Source organism: Staurois parvus, unplaced genomic scaffold (assembly GCF_062004578.1).
Source record: "Staurois parvus isolate SC_StPar_1 unplaced genomic scaffold, SC_StPar_1.0 ptg000017l, whole genome shotgun sequence".
In the NCBI taxonomy this organism is placed as follows: domain Eukaryota; kingdom Metazoa; phylum Chordata; class Amphibia; order Anura; family Ranidae; genus Staurois; species Staurois parvus.
In genome coordinates, this window is record NW_028317813.1 from 2,195,425 (window position 1) to 2,214,758 (window position 19,334).

At 38.4% G+C, this 19,334-nt stretch overlaps 1 protein-coding gene across 1 annotated transcript in view; it reads right to left on the reverse strand.

The window, feature by feature from the left end:
- Positions 1–12,320, reverse strand: part of SIAH3 (siah E3 ubiquitin protein ligase family member 3) — a 103,345-nt gene extending 91,025 nt beyond the window's left edge. The window contains exon 1 of the mRNA XM_089678814.1: positions 12,003–12,320. Within this exon, the coding sequence (XP_089534940.1) occupies positions 12,003–12,137 (135 nt within the window). The 5' untranslated portion in view covers positions 12,138–12,320. The remainder of the gene's footprint in view (positions 1–12,002) is intronic.
- Between the last annotated feature and the right edge of the window lie 7,014 nt (positions 12,321–19,334).

Genomic DNA, 19,334 nt, shown 5'->3' on the forward strand with positions numbered 1-19,334 from the left:
TTTTTATTTTTTTGCTGGCACATACCTTTAAATTACTGTGGTGCATCAAACACTATTATCACAGGCAATGACGGCACTTTAGGTGCAATATAGAGACCCTGTCATGTATTAGAATGCTTTCATCAAACGACAAACCTGTAAAGAAGAGGTTAATACTTACCCAAACTCCCTCAACATTTCTCTAACTACTACCCTGAAATCAAATGGGAAACCAGAACTTCCAGAGGTACTGGTGTCCATGGTCCCCTGTTGCTCTTACAAGTTCCTTTCTTTGACCTCTCATTACTACTGTATCCTACAGTTATGTGAGGTCAGAGGGCAGAACCAGTGAATGTTACAGAGGACCATGGAAATCAACATTCCAGAAGTGTCAGTTTCTCAGTAGACTTCAGAGGACCAGTTCTCTGCAATGGAGTAGCATTGAGCAGCACAGACAGCAATAAGTATTTAACCTCATTTTGGCAAGCATATCCTTTCTGAAAGCATTTCCGTACATGATGGAGGGGAGATTTACTAAAACTGGATGTCAAATTTTGTGCAGCTCTTCACAGAAACCAATCAGCTTCCAGGTTTTATTAACAAAGCTTAATTGAACAAGCTGAAATTAGATGTTGATTGATTGCCATGCACAGCTTTACCAGTTTCTGAAAGCTCCAGTTTTAGTAAATATCTCCCAAGATCTTTTTAAAGCTGAATTCCTGGCATGAATATTTTTACATTGTTCCACTGGTCCAGATACAACTTATGTAAGAGGATTTGTTTCATCTCTGTGTATCATCTGAGGCTTATCGCTAGGTGTATGTAAATGTTGACAACCACTTTAAGTGCTAATGCAGCTTGCTAAATCAGGTCCAGTGTCTCTAAATTTGATTGTATTTTGGATAGTGATATGCAGCATTCACAACATGAACAGTAGCATATAGATCAATATATCCAAGAGTACCTCAGAGTCCTTAGTTTAGAGTAGTCACTAACATACAGAAAATATTCTGTAAAGACAATTTATTTTCTGTTTCCCCTCTACAAGGAATATAAAACCATGTTTAATTATTAATGGTAAATTTTGTAGTTGGCATTCTTCATTAAATTTGTATCCTGATAAAGTGTTTTGTCTTAAAAGTTCTACTTTTGCCTATAATGCTTAAATAGGGTTTCTAAATCAACAGATCTGAATGTGTCAGAGTGAGCAGGAGTTTATGCATAAGAATTATTTTTGTGAAAGTACAAGCAGAGATAGATGTACCATTCCAGGATAAGGCAGTTCTCCATTTATCTTACAAGCACAGCCATGGGAAATCCTTGATAAATGGAATTGATAAACACCACAGTACCAAACCACTTTTTTTTCTTTTTGATTTTTAGAAATAAAAATGTATTTTACATTTGCTTATTGTGTGCTTTTAAACAGTGAATTATATCATTTAAGTGAACTCCTTATACAGATGTCACCATAAACAATCATTATTATAGTAGAAGTATACAAAGTGTATTTTCTTTGAACAGTATGGATGATTCTAATGAATTTTACACCCCCTTCCTAGCCACTTGGAAGTGTGCCTAAATGAAAAATTGCCTTGGTGATTGGCACCCAGGTGGTTTTGGCAGATAGCTGTAGCACTGCTGTACTAGGGTGGTTGAAAGATACTAATATACACACACATAGACCAATAACAGACATTAGGTGAAGCTCTTGTTCTGTGAACTCTAAGTCAGGTAAACATTTCTTAAAAAAAACAATTTAGTTAGTGCTGCCAAAAGTACATTTTTTTACTATGCTATTTCTGTACGACAATAAGAGTTGTGGCTCTCATACACATAAGTCACACTGTCATTTATTCACCCTTTTTCTCCCCTTGTCCATTCACAGAATGCTCTGTATATTGTGAATGGTTCATAGAATACAATGCATTGTGTGCATAGACCATTGGAGAAGAGGAGCGATAAGCAACAATGCAGCTATACCATCTGGCATAAATAACTAAAAGGCAGCAATCCTTACAGTGGTAAACATTTTAGGGACAAAAATGGTTGGCTGGAGTTCTAAATTAAACTTTGATAATCAACTGTATGATTGGAGACAGAAAATGATCATAAAAATAGCATCTAACTTTCGTTCAGCTAAAACAAGTCAAAAGAAAACCTAAATGTCCCCTTTTAAGGCAGAATCAAACTACAGCTTGGAACCAGGAAGCCTCCTGCCTTGACCTGGCCACTTCTGTCTACAACAGTTCACTTTCTTCCACATTAGACTCATTTGCTCCTCTAACTACACGAAGTATCAGGCCCTGACCATTACAACCTTGGCAGACTGATGACACCAGAAATCTTAAGAGACATAGCTATACACTGGAGTGATTGTGGAGTAAAACCAAATCCCTGCCAGCATTCACCCTATATAAATCTGCTTTCTTAAAATACAATTCCTCCCTCCATGCTGCCAAACAAGCCTACTTTGTCACTCTTATTAATACTTTGTCATCCAGTCCTCGTCATCTCTTCTCTACTTTTAACTTTCCTTTCTCCACCGCCACCTCCACCCAGTAACTCACTCACTGCTTACGAGATTGCCAATCATTTCAAATACAAGATTAAGACCCATCTCCTTGCTCCTGTTTACCTCTAAACTCTTAGAACGCTTAGTCTACAATCACCTTAACTCCTACCTCACCAACAACAACCTTCTTGACCCTTTACAGTCCGGTTTTTGTTCACTACACTCCACTGAAACTGTCCTACTAAAACTCACTAATGATGTACTAACTGCTAAAACCAATGGCTACTACTCCATACTCTTACTACTTGACCTATCTGTGGTGTTTGATACTGTCAAACATCCTCAAAAAACTCCACTCTCTTGGCCTCCAAGACTCTGCTCTCTCCTGGTTCTCTTCCTACCTATCACAGTGCTCCTTCAGTATTACCTATAACTCTGTCTCCTCCTCTCCACCTCCTCTCTCTGTAGAGATCCCTCAAGGTTCTGTCATTGGACCCCTTCTTTTCTTCATCTACACCTCCTCCCTTGGTCACTTGATAAACTCCCATGGCTTCAAGTACCATCACTATGCTGATGACACACAAATTTATTTCTACTTCTCACCTCACATCACTAACCTACTAAATGACATACTAAGTGGCATATCAACATGGATATCACTCCACTTCCTCAAACTCAATCTTTCTGAAATGGAGCTCATAATATTCCCTTCAGCCTGTGCCCCCTCTCCTGACTTCTCCATCAAGATCAATCCTACAACTAGCAGTCCCTCCCCTCATGCTAGGGTACGAGGTGTTATCCTAGACTCCCATCTGTCCTTTCAGCCCCAAATCCAATCACTGTCCAAAGCTTGTAGACTTCACCTCCATAACATCACCAAGATATGCCTGTTTTTAACCACCAAAACCACTAAGCAACTTATTCACTCCCTTGTTATCTCTCGCCTTGACTATTGTAACTCCCTCCTCATTGGCCTACCTAATCGCAGGCTATCCCCTCTTCAGTCTATCATGAATGCTGCTGCCAGACTCATCCACCTTACCAACCATTCCATGTCTGCCATCCCTCTCTGCCAATCTCTCCACTGGCTTCCCATTGCCCAAAGTATGAAATTCAAAACATTAACAATAACATATAAAGCCATTTATAACTCTGCCCCAAATTACATCACCAATCTTGTCTCCATATATCACCCAAACTGTAATCCCATGACCTCCTGCTCTCTAGCTCCCTTGTCTCCTCCTCCCATGCCCATCTCCAAGACTTCTCTAGAGCCTCTCCCATCCTCTGGAACTCTCTACCCCAATCTATCCAATTATTGCCTACTCTGCTCACTTTTAGGCGATCTCTGAAAACCTCTCTCTTCAGGGAAGCCTATCCTGCCCTCAGCTAATAACCAAATCTATTTCTCCCATCAGTTCATCCCCCACAGTCATTACCTTTTGTACCACTAGCCCCTCTCTCTTAGATTGTAAGCTCCAAGGAGTAGGGCCCACCTAGCCCTCTTGTATTGAACTGTATAGTTGCTGTATTGTCTCCTTTTATATTGTAAAGTGCTGAGCAAACTGTTGGCGATATATAAATTCTGTACAATAATAATAATACTAATGAAGCTCATTAAGTGAGTGTAATGCATGTAGGAGCAGGAGTCAGCTTGTAATGCTGAGTGGTGTCTGGGGGTCTTTGTGCCTTGCAATATTAAGGAGACTGTTTGATGTACCCATGTTTTTATGATGCTTAGTCCATAGCACTGTGGGTCCTTTTTTAATGTGAGTGTTCATTTGAAGAGTTTTAATAAAAGAGTGTTATACGGAGAGCACTATTAGTCATTCTATTTTTTTCATGTAATCTGCCTGTGAGTGTGGCTCTACCAGAGAACATTAGCCAGTAAAGGAGCAAAGTTCAGATAGCCCATAGAGGGGCAACAAGAGCATATATGACCTTGATTTGTTATTGGGGTCAATGGAATAAGGAGAGTGTTTAATACAAGCACTACGTGGTTGATGTATCGCATGGATTGCACTGAAAAGAAGTGGAAGGGATTATGAATTTCACAGCAAATTGGTGGAGGACTTTCTTTATTTGATTGCAGTATATGAACATTTTATATTTGTCAATATATATATTGTGAGGTTTTGTGATGATTTATTTCAATTAGGAAACATTTATTTCATTATATTATATTGCCCTATATATTTCATGGAACCATATTTCAAGGAAAGATCTTGAAAAGGAAAGGTAAGGCTATATCAATGTTTTCTATAGTCTGGCCCATTTTCTTCAGCTGGTCCTTTATTTCATTGACTTCAGGTATATTTGGATTTAAATAGAGATGCTTATTAATCCCATAGCAAAGCATACCTTTAGTTAATGATTTCAATCAGCACACTACCTTTAGTGCTTGGCAACCAACACCAGAACAAATGTTTTCACTGTGGGAAAAAACACTCACTCTAGTCATGGCTGATAATTACTAAAGGTACAAAGGAAATGTATCAAGCAGACCTGAAGTGCCTATTTCTATAAACCATGCTGCCTATTTTGAAGAGGGCAGTATCCTGATGACATATCAGTGTGAAGTATGGTGAAGTGTAGTGAAGTGATTCCAAAGCCTGATTTACCATGATGGAAATAGAGCTGATGTAAACCTGAGCTCACTTCAAATATCCAATCATGTGAAAAAGAAACTCTTTTTTTTTTCCTTTCAAATTTCCCTACATAGGATGGATGCTTAAAAAGAGCAAAGGTTTCATTTAGCCCAATTTACACTTTTTATAATTATAAATTATATATATACCACCAACTTGCACAGCACTTTCATTATAAAGGGAGACAGTACAGTTACAATTCAATTCAATACAAGATGGTTAGAAGGGCCCTGCTTTTGAGAACTTACAATATAATTGATAGGGGCAAATGGTACAAATGGTAATAACTGTGAGAGGGACAAGCTTATGAAAAAAATTAAAGTATAGTTATTAGATGAAGGCAGGATAGGCTTCTCTGATAATATGAGCTTTCCTGGATTGCCTTAGGCTAGGTTCACACCCAACGTTTTGTGAATGTGCATGTTTGTGTGCTTTTTTGGCCTGTTTTTCATGTGTTTTTTGGTACATGCATAGGGCAGCACATTCATTTCAATGAAACAAACATACCAACAAAGCTCCCGTACCTTTTTTGGGCATTGAGCTTTACACACTTTTTAACCACACTTTTTGATGATTTTTTTGTCATTTTAATGTGGAAAAATGTGCATCTGCTTATGTTTGGAGTGCCTTTACCCATTAATGAATGGCACCACAAGCTCGACACAAGTTTTCTGCATTTTTTGGTGAATGCTCAGGTATGAATGCAGCCTAAAGGTGGACAAAGTAGGAAATAGGTAGGGAGTTCCTGAGGATGGGAGAGGTTCTGAAAAAGTCTTGGAGGCAAGCATGGGAGGAGGAGACAAGGGAGCTAGAAATCAGAAGGTCTTGGGAGGAGCAGAAGACCTGGATCTCTACACTTGACACTTTAGGTAATGTGACCCAGAATCACTTCTTTTTTCTGCACTTTACATTTTAAGAAAGCAGGCTCATTGGCTTTTTAATTACAGTGGCAGCCCTCTGCGTGTTCAAAGCAAAGTAAAGGATGTGAGCAAAGATCTGAAGAAGTGTACAGTAGAGATCAAAATGGCAACAGCTGGAGCCTTGAAGATATCTGTTAAATAAGCTTTGGTGTTATACTGTGTGTGTGAAGTATGCTACCAGTAGTAGAACAGTGTGCATTATTGACAGACATAAGGAGATCTATTTTAAGAACAAAGGCATTTGCTATGCCTATATAAGAAAAAAAGATTAATCAATGCAAACTTCTGATTAGTATGACTTAGACCTAATTATAGAATTTAAATCCCTTCAAACTAGTATTTACAGTGTGTGCTTTGCTTATCATAACAGGTGATTATGTAGTGTTCCCTACAATAGTCTGTATCTAGTTAGCATTCAGACAACCACCTGCATATAATAAGGTCCAGAAATGCACTACTCCAAAGCCTCCATCAAAAGGAATATACAGGTAATATTGTGTACCATGAATAAATTCTGGCATGCTGTATCTCTTTGTTTACATCTCTAATCTTTGGTATCACTAGAAATGACAGAACTTGGAAACGCACTGCTATGCTGCTGAGATGGAGAGCTAAACCTAACTGGATCTACAATTGCTTCCTATACCTTAAACATAGGCAGCAGCCATCGTTTTCTTATATAAAATGCATATTTTGTACAAAGCAGACCCACATGTGGTTTATACACACAGGATTTTGAATAAGTACTCAAAGAGCTATCCTATTAATACCATAAAGCAGTTTGTAGATCTGTTTATATCCCAATACTAACAATATAATTAATTATTGTGACATAAATTGCACTTCACAGTAGATTATAGCGATTGCCCGTGTCAGTGTAAGCCAGAGTGCATAGTCATTATCTAAAGTTATTAATCATCATTGTTAACAAAGGGATGCAGCTCATCACCTACCATATAGATTACCCAACCATCTGGATGTAGTTTGCTACTAGCAGCTAAATCACAAACTTCAAGACTTACCTAATCTTCAGAGTATCTCAGATAATGTTTCAGCACTTGCTTAACAACGTCCTAACTGCAGCTAAAAGGCGATAAATCTTGAGCTCAGTCTATTCCTGACAACAGCTATACAGGAATAATAAATCACAGCACAGTCTACACACAGCTACAATGTAAACAGCTGTTTTCCCTCTGATCAGCGTGGAGGAATCTCTCCAGCGGCACACAGCGAGTACAGCGAGTAGGGAGCGATCATCCTTCAGCACCATCCTGTCTGGACAGCGCCTGTCAGCCCTGCTCCCCCCAAACAGGAGCTGTCCTGCCTTCAGCTGTCATCTCCTACCTTCATACTCATATTACCATAAGCATTGGCTACATAGTAACATGGATGATGTGAAGGTAAAGAAAACATCATAGTATTATTATTAGCATTAGTTACATAGGAACATGTATAATGTGGAAGGTAAATAAAACGTCATACTATTATTAGTTACATAGGAACAAGTATAATGTGGAAGGTAAATAAAACGTCATACTATTATTAGTTACATAGGAACAAGTATAATGTGGAAGGTAAATAAAACGTCATAGTAGTAGTAGTTCCATAGTAACATGTATAATGTGGAAGGTAAATAAAACGTCATAGTATTAGTAGTAGTAGTAGTAGTCATAGTTACATAGTAACATGTATAATGTGGAAGGTAAATAAAACATCATAGTACTAGTAGTAGTAGTAGTTACATAGTAACATGTATAATATGGAAGGTAAATAAAACATCATAGTATTATTATTATTAGCATTAGTTACATAGTAACATGTATAATGTGGAAGATAAATAAAATGTCATACTATTATTAGTTACATAGGAACATGTATAATGTGGAAGGTAAATAAAACATCATAGTACTAGTAGTAGTAGTTACATAGTAACATGTGTAAAGTGGAAGGTAAATAAAATGTCATAGTACTAGTAGTAGTAGTAGTTACATAGTAACGTGTAATGTGGAAGGAAAATAAAATGTCATAGTATTAGTAGTAGTAGTAGTAGTTACATAGTAACATGTATAAGGTGGAAGGTAAATAAAACATCATAGTATTAGTAGCAGTAGTAGTAGTTACATAGCAACATGTATAAGGTGGAAGGTAAATAAAACATCATAGTATTAGCAGTAGTAGTAGTTACATAGTAACATGTATAAGGTGGAAGGTAAATAAAACTTCTTAGTAGTAGTAGTAGTAGTAGTAGTAGTAGTAGTAGTTACATAGTATACATGTATTACATGTATAATGGATAAGGTAAATAAAATGTCATATTATTATTAGTAGTAGTAGTTACATAGTAACATGTATAATGTGGAAGGTAAATAAAACGTCATAGTATTAGTAGTAGTAGTTACATAGTAACATGTATAATGTGGAAGGTAAATAAAACGTCATAGTAATAGTAGTAGTAGTTACATAGCAACATGTGTAATGTGGAAGGTAAATAAAACATCATAGTAGTAGTAGTAGTAGTAGTAGTAGTAGTAGTAGTAGTTACATAGTAACATGTATAATGTGGAAAGTAAATAAAATGTCATAGTATTAGTAGTAGTAGTAGTTACATAGTAACATGTATAATGTGGAAGGTAAATAAAACGTCATAGTATTAGTAGTAGTAGTAGTAGTTACATAGTAACATGTATAATGTGGAAGGTAAATAAAACATCATAATATTATTATTATTATTACTTACATAGTAACATGTATAATGTAGAAGGTAAATAAAACATCATAGTAGTAGTAGTAGTAGTAGTAGTAGTAGTAGTAGTAGTAGTAGTCGTAGTTACATAGTAACATGTATAATGTGGAAGGTAAATAAAACGTCACAGTATTAGTAGTAGTAGTAGTTACATAGTAACATGTATAATGTAAAAGGTAATTAGAACTTCATAGTAATATTGTCATTAGTGTTATTTACATAAGAACATGTATAATGTGGATGGTAAATAAAACTTCATAGTATTTTTATAATTAGCATTAGTTACATAGTAGCATTTAGAAAGTAGAAGGTAAATAAAAGGGTTACATAGGGGTTTATTTACTAAAACTGCATGGTACAAAATCTGGTGCAGCCCTGCATAGAAACCATTAAGCTTCCAGAATTCATTCTCAAAGCTTAAATGAACAAGTTGAAGTTAGAAGATGGTTGGCTACCATGCACAGCTGTACCAGATTCTGAGTGCAGCAGTTTTAGTAAATCTCCCCCATAGTAACATGTATAAAGTGATAGATAAAACTGTAGAAAATATGGTTGTTATCCTTAGCAGGCGATGAAGAATATTAGTTACATGGAACTGTAGAAAGTGTGTGGCAAGGTAAGAGAGGGGGTTGACACTCTCACTTTGTCTTCAATGGCCAAGGTGACAATGGGGGTTGTTTACCAAAACTGAAAAATGCACAATCTGGTGCAACTCTGCATGAAAACCAATCAGCTTCCAGGTTTTATTGCCAAAGCCTAACTGAACAAGCTGAAGTTAGGAGCTGATTGGCTATCATGCACAGCTGCGCCATATTCTGAGTGCACCTGTTTTAGTAAATCTCTCCCATAGTAACATGTATAAAGTGATAGATAAAACTGTAGAAAACATAGTTGTTGTCCTTAGCAGGTGATGATGAAGATGATGAGTATTAGTTACATGGAACTGCAGAAAGTGTGTGGCAAGGTAAGAGAGGGGGTTGACACTGTTACTTTGCCTTCGATGGCCAAGGTGAAAATGGGGATTATTTACTAAAACTGAAGAATGCACAATCTGGTGCAGCTCTGCATGAAAACCAATCAGCTTCCAGGTTTTATTGCCAAAGCCTAACTGAACAAGCTGAAGTTAGAAGCTGATTGGCTACCATGCACAGCTGCACCAGACTCTGAGTGCACCAGATTCAGTAAATCTCCCCCATAGTAACATGTATAAAGTGATAGATACAACTGTAGAATATATATGGTTTTTGTCCTTAGCAGGTGATAATGAAGATGATGAATATTAGTTACATGGAACTGCACAAAGTACAGTTGTCATTAGCAGGTGATGATGATAAGTATTAGTTATATAGTAGTATGCAAAGTGGTAGGTAAATGAAACCAGAAAAAGATTGTAAGCTCCATGAGCAGGGCCCTCCTATTCCTTCTGTACTTAAATATATTGTAATTGTACTGTCTCCCTTTATATTGTAAAGCGCTGAGCAAACTGTTGGCGCTATATAAGTCCTGTATAATAATAATAATAATAATAATAATAATAATAATAATAATAATACAAAAACACAGCTGTTGTCCTTAGCAGGTGACAATAATGATGCTTATTAATATTATCATAAAATACTAGTATTAGTTACCCAGTAGCATATACAAAAGTGGTAGATAGATATAACTGAATAAAATATAATTGTCATTAGCAGATACATAGTAACATCTAAAAAAAAAAGTAGATACATATATATATGTGGAAAATATAGTTGTGTTCTTTAGCAGGTGATGATGGTTATTATTAAAATATATTATTATTATTATTATTAATAATAATAATAATAGTTACTTGGCACCATGTATAGAGTGTAAGATAAATATAACTGAAAATGCAGTTGTTGTTCTTAGCTGGTGATGATGATGATTATAAAATATTATTATTATTATTATTATTATTAGTTACTTGGTACCATGTATAAAGTATAAGATAAATATAACTGTGGGAATGCAGTTGTTGTTCTTAGCTGGTGATGATGATGATGATTATAAATTATTATTATTATTATTAATATTATTATTGTTATTATTAATAATAATACTATTAGTTACTTGGTACCATGTATAAAGTGTAAGATAAAAATAACTGTGGAAATGCAGCTGTTGTTCTTAGCTGGTGATGATGATGATTATAAAATATTATTATTATTAGTTACTTGGTACCATGTATAACATGGTAGATACATACATATAACTGTGGAAAATACAGTTGTTAGGTGGTGAGAATATTTATAAAATATTATTATTATTATTATTATTATTATTAGTTACTTGGTACCATTACTTCATACCATCTATAAAGTGAAAGATAAATAAAACTGTGGAAATTAAATGTTTTTGTTCTTAGCTGGTGATGATGATGATGATTATAAAATATTATTATTATTATTTACTTTGTACCATGTATAAAGTGACAGATAAATAAAACTGTGGAAATGCAGTTGTTGTTCTTAGCTGGTGATGATGATGATTATAGAATATTGATATTATTACTATTATTATTATTTACTTGGTACCATGTATAAAGTGGTAGACAAATATAACTGTGTAAAATACATTTGTTATCCTCAGCAACTAGTTTCCCCACCATCTTTCCCCCTGGGTCGTTCTCTTAGCATCTGGCTGTTCTTTGCATCATGCCTACTTTGTAGCCTGTGGTACCTAGCCTGGCTATAGCAGGGCACAGAGATCGGTCCAATCGCCCACACGTGTACCTTTCTAGTGACATCTCAGCCTGTCCAGTGGTGGAAGTTGTGTTGAGGATGGAGCCCCGACCACAGGCTTCCTTGCTGGAGCTCTCCGGGCTGACCTTGCCATCCATCGTGCATCTACAAGGTGTATCGCAGGCAGCCTCCAGCACAAACAGCACGTAACATGCATCTCCACCAGCTAGACAAACACCTCCTGTGTACGCCATGGCAGCAAGGAAACTTCACCTGATTGCTCGCCTACATTGAACCACATTCGCCCTACAGCTGTGTTTTGCATGCAAACGATGAATCGTGTTATAAATGCTGTAAAAATCTGCCATTACATAAGACACCAGGAGAAGCAATGAATCAATAGTACAGCTCAGTAAACCATGGGAGAAGGGAGAGTCTGTTGTTTGCCAGGCTGAGAATCGCTGCCTGCTCTCTGATCTCTGGGTGACAACTCACCTTTGAGTTTTGTGTTGGGTTCACCACACACACCAATTGTCCAGCAGAGGAGAAGACCCGCTTGGCTTGGTAATGCTGAAACCTTAGGTGGATGAGATCTAATACAGCCCCAAAGCACTGAGTGAAGAAAAGCATCACAACTTTCTGCCTCTTCCCCTGTCTTGTTCAGGGCTTGGGAGACACAGCTTGTCAGTCCTGGAGTGGAGGAGAGGAGCTGTGCCTGCACACTACACTCCTGCACAGCCTAGCATGCCTTCATATTTATCATCAAAATAAGATGGTTAGAATCTTGCAGCAGTCGGCTGACCAATCAAAGGGTAGGAATGTTATCCTTGAGGACCAGAGCCAGCCAATAACAAATGCCTCCCCCTGCTGAATCTCCCTGATGAATAGAGGTAGTGCTAGGGAATGTACTATTGCACATTAGCATACATCAACGCTGAGCATTCATCTTCCCATTACAGGCTAGCCTAGCCAGCGCTATAGTCAAGCCTGAGAAATGATTGCTTAATGTCTTCATTTATTAATTGATGCACTTCACTCTGAGATCACGTTTTAGCTTCGAGAAGGAAATTCAGATGAAAGAAAACTACAGGAAAGGAGGAAATTTAGATGGTGAAGAAATAAAGAACATTCAGATGGAGGAAAAATAAAGAAGAATATTCAGATGGAGGAAAAATAAAGAATAACATTCAGATGGAGGAAAAATAAAGAAGAATATTCAGATGGAGGAAAAATAAAGAAGAATATTCAGATGGAGGAAAAATAAAGAAGAATATTCAGATGGAGGAAAAATAAAGAAGAACATTCAGATGGAGGAAAAATTAAGAAGAATATTCAGATGGAGAAAAAATGAAAAAGAACATTCAGATGGAGGAAAAATTAAGAAGAACATTCAGATGGAGGAAAAATAAAGAATAATATTCAGATGGAGGAAAAATAAAGAAGAAAATTGAGATGGAGGAAAAATAAAGAAGAAAATTGAGATGGAGGAAAAAAATAAATAAGAAAATTCAGAAGAAGGAAAAATACAGTAAAGGAGGACATTCAGATGGAGAAGAAATAAAGAAGATAATTCAGAAGAAGGAAAAATACAGGAAAGGAGGAAATTCAGATGGAGGAGAAATAAAGAACATTCAGATGGAGGAGAAATAAAGAACATTCAGATGGAGAAAAAAAATAAAGAATGAAATTCAGAAGAAGGAAAAATACAGTAGAGGAGGATAGTCAGATGAAGGAAAAATACAGGAAAGGAGGAAACTCAGATGTAGGAAAAATACAGGAAAGGAGGAAATTCAGATGGAGGACAAAGAAAGGGAAACTTTGATGGAAGAAAATTCAGGTGGAGGAAAAAAAGTAAAAGAGGATATTCAGATGAAACATGAATAATAAATAAAGAAAAATGAGGAAATTCAGATGAAGGAAAAGTAAAGAAGGAAATTCAGATGATAAAAAATAAAGTAAATGAAGAAATTAAAATGAAGGAGAATTACAGTAAAAAGTAAAAACAGCATACTGTTCACTTTCTAAGAGCAGCTGTGGAATGACTTTTAACATTTATGAAGAAAGTTGATAGTAGCTGCTGAGCTGGATTTATTACTCCATTTAATTTGATGTGATGACATGCCAATCCATTTTTAAACATTTCCAGAGATAATGAGGCCCATATATAGAGTCCACACTGAAAGTGTATGTAAACTCTATAAATACATTTCTCTTGTTTGTTCCCTTTTGGTCTGTAAACCCTGGTTCACACTGGTGTGACATATCATGTGCCTTGACAGATCAAATTCGCATGACAAGTTGCACCCTATTGCTACCTGGAAATCGTTCAAATTGGTGCAACTCCAATCTGCACAAACTTTGAAATAGGTTACTGCACTTTTTTTTGCGATCTCATGTACGACTTGCATTGACATATGTACATGAAGTCTCACAGATGTCAACAAGGCGCACATGACGTTGCACTGATTGGCAGCTTTGAAATTGTTATCTCAAAGCTACTTTCGGTGTGAACTAAGCTGTAAATATCCAAATAAAAAGCTTTCTTATATCTGTTAGTCATGTGCAAAAATAGAACTGTTCATCCAGCCACAAAATCATCCATACTGCCTGGGCTGATATCAATTAGCATTGTAGCCTGCTATCTCCCTGGACCACAAAACATCCAGCCTCCCATTATGCAGAGGAGAGGGAGGTGTCATACAGTTCTTACACACTTCTTGTCTTAGTGTGACAGAACTGCTCAGTACAGTTGGCACCCTAAGACGGGAAATGTGTTAAAACATATCTTTGGTCAACATTTAAGATTATATATTAATTTCCACATTTTGTTTAAATTATGTTCATCCTACTCCTATTAAAGCTGAGCCCTAGGAATTCAACAACTTTGTTATGGTTGCTGGATTACTAAGGAGTAAAGTCCAGCAAGGTGCATGCCACCTCATGGACTTATCGCGTTAAATGAAAATTTATCACTGTAATTTACAGCTGTTGCTATACTTCCTGTGATTCAATGCTGGGCGTTCTGGCCTCAGCTTCTGTAGCTGCAGGGTTGTGTGCAGCTGCTGTACTAACTCATAGTAAGCCAGCACATTCTACAAAGTGGATACATTCCTGGAGTTCAGATTTAATTAGAATGGTCTGGAAGTTTGTAAACTTTGTGAAGATCCTCGCACACTGGGAGATTGGCAGAACTACCAGGGTCACAAAGGTTTCCCTTACCACCAGGCCCTGGCGTTCCACCAACATTGTTTTGGGGCCCCAAGTGCTTGAACTGTGGCTCCCCAGTGGGGATTGCTGGCTGCAGTGGTCTGAGCTGAGAGCCAGCACTGACAGCCCCCCTCCTCCCCTTTTGCATTTAAGGGAGAGGAGAGAAAAAGCTGGATCTGATCCTCCTGTATCTACCCTACCCACACTCCAATCCCTGCTTGTGCTGTGCCTCAGAAAAGGGGATGTGTGAGTGGGAAGTTTGCAGCCCAGCAGCCGGATGATGCATGGCGAAGATGAAAGTTGCCAACAGCCAATGCCTGAGCCTCTATCCTGGGGTGAACTCATTCAACAACCATCCACTGTGACTGAAATCTCCCCCTCCCTCCCTCTCTTCTCTCTTCTGCCTCTGAGTGAGTGCAGTACTGCAAGGGGGACTCAGATGTAAGGGGTGCTCTGCAGACTCTGACGTAAAGAGGTTTTGGTGAGCAGAGACTCTCTATACATTGGTTCCCCTTTACAGCAGAGTCCACAGCATTCCCCTTTGCATCAGAGCCCCCCCCCCCCAAATCAGGATTTCCAGAGCTCACCTTACATCAGAGTTCCCTTTACATTAGAGTCCACAGAGTTCCCCCTTATAGTGTAAGTGGAAATTCTGCAGATTAAGTTGTAAGGAAGAACTCTGTGGAGTCAGATGTAAGGGGGGACTCTGTGAACTCTGATGTAAAGGAGGATGTGGGAACCCTGATGAAAGGGGAATGCTAGGAATTCTGATGTAAGTGAGTGATTACCAGATACCCCATTATATCAGAGTTCCTCTTTACACCAGAGTCTGCAACATTCCCCCTTACATCAGAGTTCTCAGTGTTCCCCCGTAAATGAGAGTCCCCAGAGTTACAGTGTATGGGAACTTCAGATGTAAAGGGGAATGCTGCAGATTCAGATGTAAAGGGGAACTCTGCAGATTCAGATGTAAGGGGAAACTCTGCAGATTCATATGTAATGGGGAACTCTGTGGATTTAGGTGTAAAGGGGAACTCTGCAGATTCAGGTGTAAAGGAGAACTCTGCAGATTCAGGTGTAAAGGAGAATTCTGTGGATTCAGATGTAAAGGGGAACTTTGCAAGTTCAGATGTAAAGGGGAATTCTGCGGATTCAGATGTAAGGGGAAACTCTGCGGATTCAGATGTAAATGGAAACTCTGTGGATTCAGATGTAAATGGAAACTCTGTGGATTCAGATGTAAAGGGGAACTTTGCAGATTCAGATGTAAAGGGGGACTCTGTGGACTCTGATGTGGGGGGGGGGACTTTTCTGATTAAAACCATATGATTAGAAATGTTATATAATCACAAAATATATGTATAGTGTATACTGAAAAAAAATCACGTGCCCTGATAAAGTGTCCAGGTTTGCCTTGAAGGAAAGCTGGCAACCCTACCTACATGTATTCTCTATGCCCTGTGAGTAGGCATCGCTGTGTCACACATTTCACAGAGCCTGCCCTCTGAACTACAGAGGTGTCAAGAGTAGGAGTCGTCTCAGGAGGCAAAGTCAGCACAGGAATCACTTCTTGCCGGCAACAAGGAATTATGGGATTTGTAGTCCTTAGAAATTGAAAGTAAAGAGCAGAGGAGAAGCTGCAGATCATGCAGGGAATCCAGGAAGTTCTGAAAGAGATGGCCAGCAGACAGGCAGAACTCACAACATGAAAGAAGATTTTTTATGTAAACTAATATTTGATTGTCAAAAATAACCACTTTTTATATTGCTATTACAATGTTATTCAATGAACGTGTATGCTGTGCCCACTGACCTCATTTAATTGTCAGATTATCAGGTTAAAATAAAGGGAAAAAAGAAAACTAATGCAGCAACCACATTTAAGGACATTTAAGCTGCAGTACTATCATTGTTTTTTCTTGGGTTTGGATACGCTTGAACACTGACTAGGTCACTTGAGTTGCATGCAGAGAGCATAGCAACATCTAATGTACACAGTTATGCATCTAAAAATATCTCTGGCAAGATATGTGATTAATGCATGAAGGCAAAGCACTGAAAGCCAAGAACAAAGGTCATGCAACTCAAATACAAAGATAAATCACTTTTCCTACTGGCAAGCAACATTGTGCTGTTCAAGAAATAAAGATATGATCATAGTGGTAAAAAATATCATATACTGTATATACTATTGTACCAGAATATTGTGTAATCCTACTCACTAAAGGCTCAAATATGCATTGACATTGTAATGACATTTTAAAAGTAATTGTCAGTGTTTGAAAACCTACAGTTTTCATTTAAAAAAAAAAACCTGGTGATCCCGCATTGAAGATCCTTGTTCAGGCACTTCCTGTTATAGGGTGACAATGCATTGTCCCTATACGTCTTCACGCAGGCTTCTGATAGAGGGGCCATTTCAACACACATCATGCAGGCATGATCTACTGTTGTCATCATTAGCAAATTACAAACTTCCATTGCTGGAATGTATGCACATACAGTGAAGGAGATAAGTATTTGATCCCCTGCTGATTTTGAATGTTTGCCAACTCACAAAGAAATGGTCAGTCTAAAAATTGAATGATAGGTGTATTGTAACACTGAGAGACAGAACAGCAACAGAAAATTCAAAAGAAATGCATGTCTAATAAATTATGCACTGATTTGCATGTTCATAAGGGAAATAAGTATTTGATCCCCTATCATTCAGCAGGATTTCTGGCTACCAGGTGTCTATCATACAGGTAACAAGCTGAGATTGGAAGCAGTCTCTTAAAGGGAGTGCTGCTAATCTCATTTTGTTACCTGTATAAAAGACACCTGTCCACAGGAGCAATCAAACAATCAGATGTCAAACTCTCCACCATGGCAAAGACCAAAGAGCTGTCCAAAGAAGTCAGGGACAACATTGTAGACCTACACAAGGCTGGACTGGGCTACAAAAAATCGCCAAGCAGTTTGGTGAGAAGGTGACAACAGTTGGTGCAATCATTCGCAAATGGAAGAAACACAAAACAATTGTCAGTCTCCTTAGGTCTGGTGCACCATGCAAGATCTCACCTCGTGGAGTGCCAATGATCATGAGAACAGTGAGGAATCATCCCAGAACTACACGTGAAGATCTTGTCAATGATCTCCAGGCAGCTGGGACCACAGTCACCAAGAAAACAATTGGTAATACACTACGCTGACAAGGATTGAAATCTTGTAGCGCCTGCAAGGTTCCTCTGTTCAAGAAAGCACATGTCCAGGCTGTCTGAAGTTTGCCACTGAACATCTCAATGATGCAGAGGAGGACTGGTTGAAAGTGTTGTGGTCAGATGAGACCGCTCTTTGGCATCAACTCAACTCGCCGTGTTTGGAGAAGGAGGAATGCTGCCTATGACCCCAAGAACACCATCCCAACTGTCAAACATGGTGGTGGAAACATTCTGTTTTGGTGGTGCTTTTCTGCTAAGACAACTGCACCGAATCAAAGGGACGATGAACGGGGCAATGTACCATCAAATCTTGGGTGAGAACCTTCTTCCCTCAGCCAGGGCACTGAAAATGGGTCGTGGATGGGTGTTCCAGCATGACAATGACCCAAAACACACGGCCAAGGCAACAAAGGAGTGGCTCAAGAAGAAGCACATTAAGGTCCTGGAGTGGCCTAGCCAGTCTCCATACCTTATTCCAATTGAAAATCTGTGGAATGAGCTGAAAGCTTGAGTTGCCAAATGTCAGCCACCAAACCTTAATGACTTGGAGAGGATCTGCCAAGAGGAGTGGGCCAAAATCCCTCCTGAGATGTGTGCAAACCTGGTGCCAACTACAGGAAACGTCTGACCTCTGTGATTGCCAACAAGAGATTTGCCACCAACAGGGGCGGACTGATCATTTGGAAACTTGGGCACTGCCCGAGAGCCCGGGGTCAGTAGGGGGCCCCATGAGATGCCCCTGGTACCTTTTTCATAGGCTTTTTTGAGTTTTGGCAAGGACACAGGGGCCCCATGATCCCCTATTGCCCAGGGCCCCATGAGTTGTCAGTCCACCCCTGGCCACCAAGTACTAAGTAATGTTTTGTGAAGGGAATCAAATACTTATTTCCCTCATGAACATGCAAATCAGTGCATAATTTGTTAGACATACATTTCTTTTGAATTTGTTATTCTGTCTCTCAGTGTTACAATACACCTACCATTCGAATTTTAGACTGATCATTTCTTTGAGAGTGGGCAAACATTCAAAATCTGCAGGGGATCAAATACCTATTTCTTTTACTGTAGACTGCTATAAGGCTGCTGGGATTCAGCAGCACTGATACCCAAATAATTATAAAAAAGGTCAAAACAAGTATTTTATGAAAAAAGTAAACATACCTGGCAATAGTTTGGATCACACTGTGCTTTAGCAAGTCACATGCCCTCCTTTTTGGTTTAGATCTACTTTAAAGTGATACTAAAGCTTTATTTTTTTAATAAAATAACAAACATGTTATACTTACCTGCTCTGTAGTGTAGTTTTCCACACAGCTGCTCCGATCCTCTACTTTTCAAGTCCTCTTCCGGTGCTGTGGCTCCTCCCCCTCAAGCAGATCCCCCAGAGAAAGCCTTGGGGCACTGCTACGTGCTCACT